The 12,536-nt window shown below is 45.9% G+C and overlaps 1 protein-coding gene across 3 annotated transcripts in view; it reads left to right on the forward strand.

The window, feature by feature from the left end:
* Nucleotides 1-12,536, forward strand: part of mtmr12 (myotubularin related protein 12) — a 112,711-nt gene that overhangs the window by 32,281 nt on the left and 67,894 nt on the right. For all 3 annotated transcript variants that reach the window (XM_068031960.1, XM_068031970.1, XM_068031980.1), the window contains exon 5: nucleotides 11,162-11,298. In XM_068031960.1, the coding sequence (XP_067888061.1) occupies nucleotides 11,162-11,298 (137 nt within the window). The remainder of the gene's footprint in view (nucleotides 1-11,161; nucleotides 11,299-12,536) is intronic.

Raw genomic sequence — 12,536 nt, forward strand, 5'->3', positions numbered from 1 at the left:
TCTGTCCATCTTACCAGCCCATCTATATCGTTCTGTAATCTAAGGCTTTCCTCCTCACTGTTTACGACACTGCCAATTTTTGTGACATCTGCGAACTTGCTGATCATGCCTCCTATATTCACGTCTAAATCATTAATGTACACTACAAACAGCAAGGGTCCCAGCACCATCCATGCGGTACACCACTGGTCATAGGCTTCCAATTGCAAAAACAACCCTTGACCATCACCCTCTGCCTCCTGCCACTAAATCAATTTTGGATCCTATGGGCTTTTATCTTCATGACCAATCTCCCATGCAGGACCTTATCAAAACCCTTACTGAAGTCCATGTAGACTACATCAACTGCTTTACCCTCAACTACATACCCAGTCACCACCTCAAAATTCTGTCAAGTTAGCTAGACATGATCTCTCCCTGGTAAAGCCATGCTGACTATCCTTGATTGATCCCTGCCTCTCCAAGTGGAGATTAACCCTGTCCCTCAGAATTTTTTCTAAGAGTTTCCCTACCACTGATGTGAGACTCACTGACCTGTAATTACCTGGTTTATCCCTACTACCCTTCTTGAATAATGGTACAACATCCGCTGTCCTCCAGTCCCCTGGCACTTCTGTGACCGGAGAGGATTTGGAAAATTTGTGTTTGAGCTCTTGCAATCTCCTCCCTTGCCTCGCATAGCAGCCTGGGATACATCTCATCTGGGCCAGGGGGATTTATCCACTTTTAAGCCCGCTAAAACTGCTAATACCTCCTTCCTTTCAATGCTAATTTGTTCAAATATATCACAATCCCCCTCCCTGATCTCTACGCTTACATCGTCCTTCTCCACAGTGAATACAGATGAACACTATCCCCGAAATGCTCCCCCACTGACACTTGTACCACTTGTCTGGCTTCAATCCCTAAGATTAGATCCAGTACCGCCACTTCTCTTGTAGGACTTTCTACGTACTGGCTCAAAAAGCTCTCCTGGATGCACTTTAAGAATTCCGCCCCCTTTGAGCCTTTTGCACTAAGACTATCCCAGTTGGGGTGGCGCAGTGGTTAGCACCGCAGCCTCACAGCTCCAGCGACCCGGGTTCAATTCTGGGTACTGCCTGTGTGGAGTTTGCAAGTTCTCCCTGTGTCTGCGTGGGTTTCCTCCGGGTGCTCCGGTTTCCTCCCACAAGCCAAAGACTTGCAGGTTGATAGGTGAATTGGCCATTAGCAATTGCCCCTAGTATAGGTAGGTGGTAGGGAAATATAGACAGGTGGGGATGTGGTAGGGAATATGGGATTAATGTAGGATTGGTATAAATGGGTGGTTGATGGTCGGCACAGACTCAGTGGGCCGAAGGGCCTAGTTCAGTGCTGTATCTCTATATAAAAAAAAAGTCGGAAATTGAAATCCCCTACTATTACCCTATTATTTTTACACCTCTGAGATTTGCCTACATATCTGTTCAATCTCTCCCTGACTGTTTGGAGGCCTGAAGTACACTCGTACTTCATCCTTTAGGACTTGGCCAGCTCAATCAATAATGATGCTACCGAGCTACTCCTGGTGAGTACACCCAGAGTACATATTGTGCCTTTGCCACCCTCAGTGCTTCCTCCAAGTGGTGTTCAACGTGGAGGCATACTGATTAATCAGCTGACTGGGGGCAGTAGGTGGTAATCAGCAGGAGGTTTCCTTCCCCATGTTTGACTTGATGTCATGAGACGTCATGGGGCCTAGAGTCGATGTTGAGGACTCCCAGGGCAACTCCCTCCTGACTGTATGCCACTGTGCCACCACCTCTGCTGGATCTGTCCTGTTGGTGGGACAGGGCATTCCTGGGGATGGTGATGGCGGTGTCTGGGACATTGTCTGTAGGATGTGATTCAGTGAGTATGACTATGTCAGGCTGTTGCTTGACTAGTCTGTGGGACAACTCTCCCAACTTTGGCACAAGCCCCCAGATGTTGGCAAGGAGGACTTTGCAGGGTCAACAGGACTGGATTTGCCATTGTTGTTTCCAGTGCCTAAGTCGATACCAGGTGGTCTGTCCGGTTTCATTCTTTATTGACTTTGTAGCAGTTTGATACAACTGAGTGGCTTGTTAGGGCTTTAAGAGTCAACCGCATTGCTGTGGGTCTGGAGTCACATGTAGGCCAGACCAGGTAAGAACAGCAGATTTCCTTTCTTAAAGGACATTAGTGGACCGGATGGGTTTTTATGACAATGGTTTTATGGCCATTATTAGACTAGCTTTTAATTCCAGATTTATTAATTGAATTCAAAGCCACGTCCCCAGAGCAGTACTCTGGGTCTCTGGGTTACTTGTCTAGTGATAATACCACTATGCCACCGCCTCCCCTCATATAATGAGAAACGCTGCATGGAATCTTTGATTTTTGCAGTAGATGTAGATTATAACTGCAGCAGTGTGTGCGTGGGGTGAGGACAAAATTCAAGAGTAGGCCGTTCAGCCCATCAAGCCTGTTTTCTTCCACTCCGTTAGAACATTGCTGATCTGTAGCTTAACTCCATTCATCTACCTTGGTACAATAACCCTTAATACCCTTAGTTATGTTCCATGGTTGGCTTGCCTGCTGTTGTTCCCTGCTGAAGTTTGCACATTTACAGTAGTCATTTTGGTGGCTATATTGCAGAGTGACTGCAAGGAGTAAATACTCACAGGAAATGGGGATAGAGGGAAGGTTTTAAGAGGAAAGATTGCAGTAATTGACTTAGTCCCGTTAAATTGTTCATTTGCTTTCTAATCAAGTATAACCATTTGCTATAAAAACAAAGGATCAATGGATTCTGTTTAAACAGGCATAAAAAAATAGTGTCACTTGTAATCATAGAAAGTTAATAACCTGCAGTCATGCTGCATATATTCAGTTGGTGACAATCCATCAGATGCCAAAACTGCAATTTGTAAAATATATGTCAAATGAAATATGGGAGAATATAGCTTTTTTAAGCTGTTGTAACTATTTGAGATGCAAGTAACCAGCAAGAATGCATTACATCAGTAATGTAAGATGCTCCGTCTTGCAGCTTGTGTATTTGTCTCAATCTCCAAAGTTACTACTTTGATCCTTGCAGTACCCCACTAGTAACAGCCTGCTATAATGTAGGAGCCAATTTTACACTGCAGGATCTTATAAAGAGCAAGTGAGGTGAATGATCAGTTTTTTTTTTTTAAGCTGTGTTGGTTGAACGAGAAATGTTTATCAGGGCTTCAGCAGAACTTTCTGCTCACTGAATAATGCCAGGAGATCTTTAGTATCCACCTGAACAGGCAGATGTAGCCTCTAGTTAATGTTTTATTCCTGCAATACTGAGCTCTGTGTTGTGCTGGACTGTCTGCCCAGATAAGTCTTTGAGGGGCCTTAAACCTAAAATCTTCTGACTATTCAGTTGAGAGATATCAGTTGAGCCAAATTGACATTTTGGCAGTTATAGTTGTTATATCTTGTGACCAAGATGGCTCCTGGAAGATAGCTCCCTTGCTGTGCAACTCTATCCATGGCCATCTGCTCCCATTCTTAGTGCTTTCTCCCCCAATCTACCCTCTTAAACTGTTTAAATTCCCCTGGCTCTTTAATCAGTACATTTTAGCCCGAACTACAAGTTAACAGCTAGTTTAATGTTACCTGGGCCCACTGCCCTCTCCCAGCCATACCTGCTCTTTACTTTCTTCATTGAGCACTAAATCGTACTCAAATTGACATCCAGTTTTCTGGACGCCTAGGCTACACTTCTCTACTGGACAAAATTACAAAGTACAGCTGGTGATACTCTGATCTTCTATCCTGTTGTCCACATCGTCCAGAGCGTCTGCGGCCACTGCGTGCGGTAAGTCCAGTGCAGAGAGGAAGGAGCAGCGGAACCCTAGGGTAATAAGACCTAGTACAGAGGGGAAGCATTGAGAAAAACCCCGAACAGGTAAAAAGCCACGACCCGGCCCCAGTTGATTCCATTGCGGAACGGCTCCTCGTCCACAACTTCATAGCGCCCGCGGGAGATGTGCGGCTCGTAGTGCATCTGCAGCGCAATGTCGGTGAATTCCTGCTGGTACTGGCGTCCGAGGCTGTCGCCCACCTCCCGGAGGACGCGGATGAACTTTCCCGGCATCGATGATGGGAACTGATGAAATGTTGTATTACCTGCACCCTCTTACCCCTGCTCTCCCTCGCACCCCCTCTTCCCACCGGCATCCACCTATCCCTGAACAGGGGCCCTAACAACCCCACTGCCTTGTGGGCGTCTCGGGAGAGTCCAAGGCTAAGGGAGTAAACCCCAACAGAAAATCCGGAGCGGAACCCCGTAGGCGGTCATGTGTCACCTTTGGCATGTTTCCGGCAGTTCCTGCAGCCATACCGGTGCCAAACGTCGTGCTCTGCACTCCTTTGGACCCCACCAGAAAAGCCGAGAGGCGGGTTTTGACGCTTGGGCAACTCTCAACCCCCCATACATTCGCCCGGGCATGCGCCATGGAGAGGTCACTCCATAGTCGCCTCACAGCGACCGAAACAACACTGAAGGCAGCAGTTACGGGTTATAAGTCCAGCTCAATTGGCATAGAGATTGGGCGCCACCGGTTGCCTTTGTCGGTGGGAGAGGTCATCGCACCTCACTGGACAGCTACCGCCCGCTTCAAACCGGGCAGCCCCCGGTCAATAAGGTTCTGTCCCGCCACAGTCCACCTGCTTCAATGGGTGCTTGGAGCTCAGGGTCATTGCCCGAAAGGCGGACTGCAACACCGCACCAAACAGCACGAAAAAAGGAAAGAAGGTACCAGCCCTTCGTTTTGCAAGCTGGAACGTCAGAACTATGTGTCCTGGCCTGTCGGAAGACCTTTCACAAATCAATGATTTTCGGAAGACCGCCATCATTAATAACGAGCTCAGTAGACTCGATGTGGACATTGCAGCACTTCAGGAGACACGCCTCCCTGCGAGCGGATCTCTAGCAGAGCAAGACTACACCTTCTGGCAGGGTAGAGATCCTGAAGAACCAAGACAGCATGGAGTGGGCTTCGCCATCAGAAACTCCTTGCTCAGCATGATAGAGCCACCTTCAAATGGTTCGGAACGCATACTGTCCATCCGGCTGCTCACCGCCTCTGGTCCAGTACACCTACTCAGCATCTATGCTCCAACACACTGCTCCCCACCTGAAGATAAAGACCAGTTCTACGAGGAACTCCATAATATCGTTAGTAGCATCCCCAATACCGAACATCTGTTCCTGCTGGGGGACATCAATGCCAGGGTTGGGGCCGACCATGACTCATGGCCCTCCTGCCTTGGGCGCTACGGCATTGGAAGGATGAATGAGAATGGACAGAGACTGCTTGAGTTGTGTACCTATCATAACCTGTGCATCACCAACTCGTTCTTTCACACTAAACCCTGTCACCAGGTTTCTTGGAGGCACCCAAGATCACGTCGTTGACACCAGCTGGACCTCATCGTCACAAGGCGAGCCTCCTTTAAACAGTGTTCAAATCACACGCAGCTTCCACAGTGCGGACTGCGACACCGACCACTCACTGGTGTGCAGCAAGGTTAGACTCAAACCAAAGAAGCTGCATCACTCCAAGCAGAAGGACCACCCGCGCATCAACACGAGCAGAATTTCTTATCCACAGCTGTTACAAAATTTTCCAAATTCACTTGGAAAAAGCCCTTCAAAACACTCCCACGGGATGCAGAGACCAAGTGGGCCCACATCAGACTCCATCTGAGTCAGCCATGACCACCTATGGCAAACGTGTGAAGCGGAATGCAGACTGGTTCCAGCTCTTCAAAATGAGATTGAAACCTGTCATAGCTGCTAAGCGCATTGCACTGCTGAACTACAAAAAAGCCCCCAGTGAGTTAACATCCGTAGCACTTAAAGCAGCCAGAAGCGCCGCACAAAGAACAGCCAGGCGCTCCGCAAATGACTACTGGCAACACCTATGCAGTCATATTCAGCTGGCCTCAAACACAGGAAACATGGCATTAGGAGAGCTTTTGGGCCAACCATCAAGAAGATTGCCCCCCTCAAATCTAAATCAGGGGACACAATCACTGACCAACGCAAGCAAATGGACCGCTGGGTGGAACAATACCTAGAACTGGACTCCAGGGAGAATGTTGTCACTGAGACTGCCCTCAATGCAGCCCAGCCTCTGCCAGTCATGGAGGAGCTGGATGTACCGCCAACAAAGTCGGAACTCAGTGATGCCATTGATTCTCGAGCCAGTGGAAAAGCCCCTGGGAAGGATGGCATTACCCCCTGAAATAATCAAGAGTGCCAAGCCTGCTATACTTTCAGCACTCCATGAACTGCTTTGCCTGTGCTGGGACGAGGGAGCAGTACCACAGGACATGCACGATGCCAATATAAAAACAAAGGTGACAGCGGTGACTGCAGCAACTACCGTGGAATCTCCCTGCTCAGCATAGTGGGGAAAGTCTTCGCTCGAGTCGCTTTAAACAGGCTCCAGAAGCTGGCTGAGCGTGTCTACCCTGAGGCACAGTGTGGCTTTCGAGCAGAGAGATCAACCATTGACATGCTGTTCTCCCTTCGTCAGCTACAGGAGAAATGCTGTGAACAACAGATGCCCCTCTACATTGCTTTCACTGATCTCACCAAAGCCTTTGACCTCATCAGCAGACGTGGTCTCTTCAGACTACTAGAAAAGATCGGATGTCTACCAAAGCTACTAAGTATCATCACCTCATTCCATGACAATATGAAAGGCACAATTCAGCATGGCGGCGCCTCATCAGACTCCTTTCCTATCCTGAGTGGCGTGAAACAGGGCTGTGTTCTCGCACCTACACTGTTTGGGATTTTCTTCTCCCTGCTGCTCTCACACGTGTTCAAGTCTTCAGAAGAAGGAATTTTCCTCCACACAAGATCAGGTGGCAGGTTGTTCAACCTTGCCCGTCTTAGAGCAAAGACCAAAGTACGGAAAGTCCTCATCAGGGATCTCCTCTTTGCTGACGATGCTGCATTAACATCCCACACTGAAGAGTGTCTGCAGAGACTCATCGACAGGATTGCGGCTGCCTGCAACGAATTTGGCCTAACCATCGTCTTCAAGAAAATGAACATGGGACAGAATGTCAGAAATGCTCCATCCATCAATATTGGCGACCACGCTCTGGAAGTGGTTCAAGAGTTCACCTACCTAGGCTCAACTATCACCAGTAACCTGTCTCTAGATGCAGAAATCAACAAGCGCATGGGAAAGGCTTCTACTGCTATGTCCAGACTGGCCAAGAGAGTGTGGGAAAATGGCACACTGACACGGAACACAAAAGTCCGAGTGTATCAAGCCTGTGTCCTCCATACCTTGATCTATGGCAGCGAGGCCTGGACAATGTATGTCAGCCAAGAGCGACGTCTCAATTCATTCATCTTCGCTGCCTCCGGAGAATCCTTGGCATCAGGTGGCAGGACCGTATCTCCAACACAGAAGTCCTCGAGGCGGCCAACATCCCCAGCTCATACACCCTCCTGAGTCAGCGGCGCTTGAGATGGCTTGGCCATGTGAGCCGCATGGAAGATGGCAGGATCCCCAAAGACACGTTGTACAGCGAGCTCGCCACTGGTATCAGACCCACCGGCCGTCCATTTCTCCGCTTTAAAGACGTCTGCAAACGTGACATGAAGTCCTGTGCCAATGATCACAAGTCGTGGGAGTCAGTTGCCAACGATCGCCAGAGCTGGCGGGCAGCCATAAAGGCGGGGCTGAAGTGTGGCGAGTCGAAGAGACTTGGCAGTTGGCAGGAAAAAAGACAGAGGCGCAACACAGCCCCGACAACCAATTTTTTCTGCAGTACCTGTGGAAAAGTCTGTCACTCTAGTATGGCCTTTATAGCCACTCCAGGCGCTGCTCCACAAACCACTGACCACCTCCAGGCGCTTACCCATTGTCTCCCGAGACTAGGAGGCCGAAGAGAAAGAGAAGTTGTTATGTAATTTATTAGCTTCCCTGCAAATGGTAATTTCTTAATGGCTTCAACTTTAGTGAAGGAAATGTATTTTGCTCTTTACTCCTGTCTATTGACATGTAGATTCTTCTTCTTTGTTCGTGTGCTTGTCGGCCTGTGCTTTCAGCGCGTGGTAGTAAAACCAAGAACGGGGAAGTTTTAGAAGTGACCAGATTTGTAGCTATTTGGAATGCAGTATTCAGTGTCTCATTATGGTAAAATGTGTATTTCCAAAAATATTCATTTTGTTAAATTGGATTAAATTTGTCCGTCAAAATCTTCCAGTCTCTTGACTTGATTTTTTAATATTTTTTTTCTTGGGTTGTGGGCATTGCTGGCAAGGCCAGCATTTGTTGCCCATCCCTAATTGCCCTTGAGAAGGTAGTGTTGAGCTGCCTTTTCAAACTGCCGCTGTCCATCTGGTGCGGGTACACCCACAGTGCTGTTCGGGAGGGAGTTGTAGGATTTTGATCCAGCAACAGTGAAGGAACAGCAATATATTGCTATGTCAGGATGGTGTGTGGCTTGGAGGGGACCTTGCAGACGGTGTGATTTACGAAAGGAAAATCATGTTTGACAAACTTGTTGGAGTTTTTTGAGGATGTTACCTGTAGCATAGATGAAGGAGAACCAGTGGATGTGGTGTATTTGGATTTTCAGAAGGCTTTTGATAAGGTACCACACAGGAGGTTAGTAAACAAAATTAGAGCACATGGGATTGGGGATAATATACTGCAGTGGATTGAGAATTGGTTAACAGACAGAAAGCAGAGAGCAGAAATAAATGTGTCATTCTCAGGATGGCAGGCTGTTACTACAGGGGTACTGCAAGGATCAATGCTTGGGCCACAGCTGTTTACAGTCTATATAAATGATATTGGATATGGGGACCAATTGTAATATTTCCAAATTTGTGGCTGACAGAAAACTAGGTGGGAATGTAAGTTGTAAGGAGGCTTCAAGGGGATTTGGACAAGCTAAGTGAATAGGCAAGAACATGGCAGATGGAATATAATGTGAATAAGTGTGAAGTGATCTACTTTGGTAGAAAAAAACAAAGGCAGAGTATTTCTTAAATGGTAAGAGGTTGGGAAGTGTTAATGTCCAAAGAGACCTTGTTTGAGTCACTACAAGCTAGTATGTAGTGTTATGACCGCGGCAGGAGCAATGCACTGTCAGTTCAGTCCCATCACTCCACAGGTCACAGCATATTAAAGTTTTCCCACCCAACTGGAAAACAGCCAAATTTAAAAACTCTAGTAACCCCCAGAATAAAACGGACCAAACCAAGTATCTTTAGACAACAACAAATTAACTATTTATTATAACTAAATCTTAAACGCTTAAGATAAACCTATGTCTAAAGACCTTATAACTTTTATTTTAATCTAACTTCCTCATTCACACACACACACTCAAAAATCACTCAAAAATTAACTAGTTTCAAAAGTGGTGTTTTTAAAAATTAGCTGTTTCTTAATAAATAAGTAAGTCTTAGTGGGTTACATTCCTGATGGATAAGACATTCTAATGTGGAAATGATCAAATGCTACTTGAAGTCTTCACTTGGATTTGATGAAATTGTCTGTTCTTAATAGACACTCAAAACACTTCGGCTGCAGCAGTCATCAAACGCCGGCGAATTTCAGAAAATAGACTGTCAAGAGAGATTCAGTCTTGAAGCAAATACTTCCTGGCTTGGAAGTAAAGTTTAGGGATTTTACTACCTTCAGCAATACCAACGGTCTCCTTATTTTAAAAAAAGGGCTTTTTTCTTCCTTGTAGAATTTCTGCTGAGAGAGAATGGACAGTGATTTTTCTTCACGCTTTGCTGGAAAGTCTCTCAAAACAAACTGGTTCAGACCTGACTTTTGCCAGTTTTACACAGTCAAATCAAAACATTATACCATGTGACCTCTCTCCTGCTGTTGCCTAGGGTAACATGTGCAGCTGTAGCACAGTGTCCCTGAAATCCAAAACTTCTCTCCCTGTCTTAAAGGCACACTGTTTTAATCCGAGGAGAAAAATAATTACAGTTCCGTGACATTAGGTACAGCAAGCAATTAAGGCAAATAGTATGTTGGCCTTCATTGCAAGGGGATTTGAGTAATGATGTATTGCTTCAAATGTATAAAGCCTTGGTGAGACCACACCTGGCGTATTGTGTTCAGTTTTGGTCTCTTTTCCTAAAGAAGGATATACTTGCAAGTGCAAAGGAGGTTCATCAGACTAATCCCTGGGATGGCGAGATTGTCTTGAGGAGAGATTGCAGTAACTGTGCCTGTTTTTTTTTTTGAGTTTCATACAAGGGTGATCTCATTGAAACTTACAAAATTCTTACAGGGCGTGAGAGGGTAGATGTGGATAGGATGTTTCCTCTGGCTAGTGAGTCCAGAACAAGGGGACACAGTCTCAGAATAAGGGGTAGGTTATTTAAGACTGAGGTGAAGAGGAATGTCTTCATTTAGAGGGTGGTGAATCTGTGGAATTCTCTACCCCAGAGGGCTGTAGAAGCTCAATCATTGAGCATGTTCAAGTCAGAAATCAATAGATTTCTGAATACTAATGACATCAAGGGATATGGGGATAATGGGGGAAAATGGCATCGAGGTAGACGATCAGCCATGATCTGTTTGGTGGAGCAGGCTCATTGGTCCGAATGGTCTACTCCTGCTCCTATTTCCTATGATTCTATGGGCTGCTTTGTCCTGGATGGTGTTAAGCTTCTTGAGTGTTGTTGGAGCTGCACCCATCCAGGCAAGTGGAGAATATCCCATCACACTCCTGACTTGTGCCTTGTAGATGGTGGACAGGCTTTGGGGAGTCGGGAGGTGAGTTACTCGCCGCAGGATTTCTAGCCTCTGACCTGCTCCTGTAGCCACAGTATTTATGTGGCTACTCCAGTTCAGTTTTTGGTCAGTGGTAATTCCCCAGGATGACTGGGGGATTCAGCGATGGCAGTGCCGTTGAATGTCAAGGAGATTGTATGATTTCTGTCTTGTTGGAAATGGTCATTGTCAGGTTATAGAATTGGTGGCTTAACTTTTGTTTTGGAAGAGGGATGTTGAAATGGGAAATTTGTAATTTATTGATACTTTTAACAAGAATAACTGCAACTGAAGTTTGGCCTATCCTATATTTCTATTGCTTCATGTGTAAAGATTTCATAACGTTTTTGTGGTTTTCTTTTTAGTGTATGATGATAAAAAGAAGCCGCTACTGCCTGGTGCTGTAAAGAACAAAATTCCTGAGAAGCTTCTACTGTACTGTAAAGACTTCCGGGTCTTTCACTTTGGGTTAAGATACACCAAGGAGGAGGATGCTAGAAGGGTAAATGAGAACTAAAAATTAACAAAAAATCTAATTTCCTGTCTGACATGCAATTTACTCATTATGGATTCCTTGCACATTATCCCCCTCTTTGCCTTTGGGTAGTGCCTACCCTTTACAGGGTGTATATCATTGGAGTTTTGTTTGAAATTGCTTAGTGCTATGTGGTATAAGAACACAAGAAATAGGAGCAGGAGTAGACCATATGGCCTGTCTTTCCACCATTCAATATGATCTTGGCTGATTTTGGGCTTCAATTCCACTTTTCTGCCCATTCCCTTGCTTCCTTGAGAGACCAAAAAATCTCTCTGTCCCAGCCTTAAATGTATTTAATGACAGAGCATCCACAACCCTCTGGGATAGAGAATTGAGTGAAGTAATTTCTCCTCATCTCAGTCCTGAATGATTGGCCCCTTATCCTGAGATTTTGATTCGCCAAACAGCAGAAACAATCTCTCAGCATGTACCCTATCCAGCCCCTTCAGAATCTTGTATGTTTCGATGAGATCACCTTTCATTTTTCTGAACACCAAAGAATATAGGCCCAATTTACTCAGCCTCTCATCATTGGACAACCCCCTGCCCCCCCCCCCCCCCCCCCTTCCAATCCCAGGGACCAATATAGTGAAACTTCACTGTACTGCCTCTGATGCAAGTATACCTTTCTTAAATGTGCAGGCCAAAACTGCACACAGTGCTCCAGGTATGGTCTTACCAAAATCCCGTACAACTGTAGCAAGACTTCCTTATTTCTGTACTCCAATCCTTTGCAATAAAGCCCAACGTGCCATTTGCCTTCCAATTGCTTGCTATACTTGCATGCTAACCTTTTGTGTTCTTTGTACGAGCACACCCATCTCTTTGAACATTAACACTTGCAAGTTTCGCACCTTTTTTAAAAAAAAAAAATTCTGCTTTTCTATTCTTGCAACCTAAGTGAACACTTCATACTTTCCTACATTATACTCCATCTTCCATCTTGTTGCCCACTCATTTAACCTGTCTATATCTCCCTGTGTCCTCCCCAAGCTTACCTTTCCACCTACCTTTTATATCATCAGCAAACTTAAATACATTACTCTGTCTCTTCTAAGTTATTGATGTAAATAGCTGAGGCACCAGCACTGATCCTTGCAGCACTCCATTATTCATTGCCTTCCAAATTGAAAATGCCCTGTTTATGGCCACTCGTTGTTTCCTGTCTGTTAACCAATCCTCTAACCATGCAATATATTACC

The sequence above is a fragment of the Heterodontus francisci genome, chromosome 1, assembly GCF_036365525.1.
Source record: "Heterodontus francisci isolate sHetFra1 chromosome 1, sHetFra1.hap1, whole genome shotgun sequence".
Taxonomy (NCBI): Eukaryota; Metazoa; Chordata; class Chondrichthyes; order Heterodontiformes; family Heterodontidae; genus Heterodontus; species Heterodontus francisci.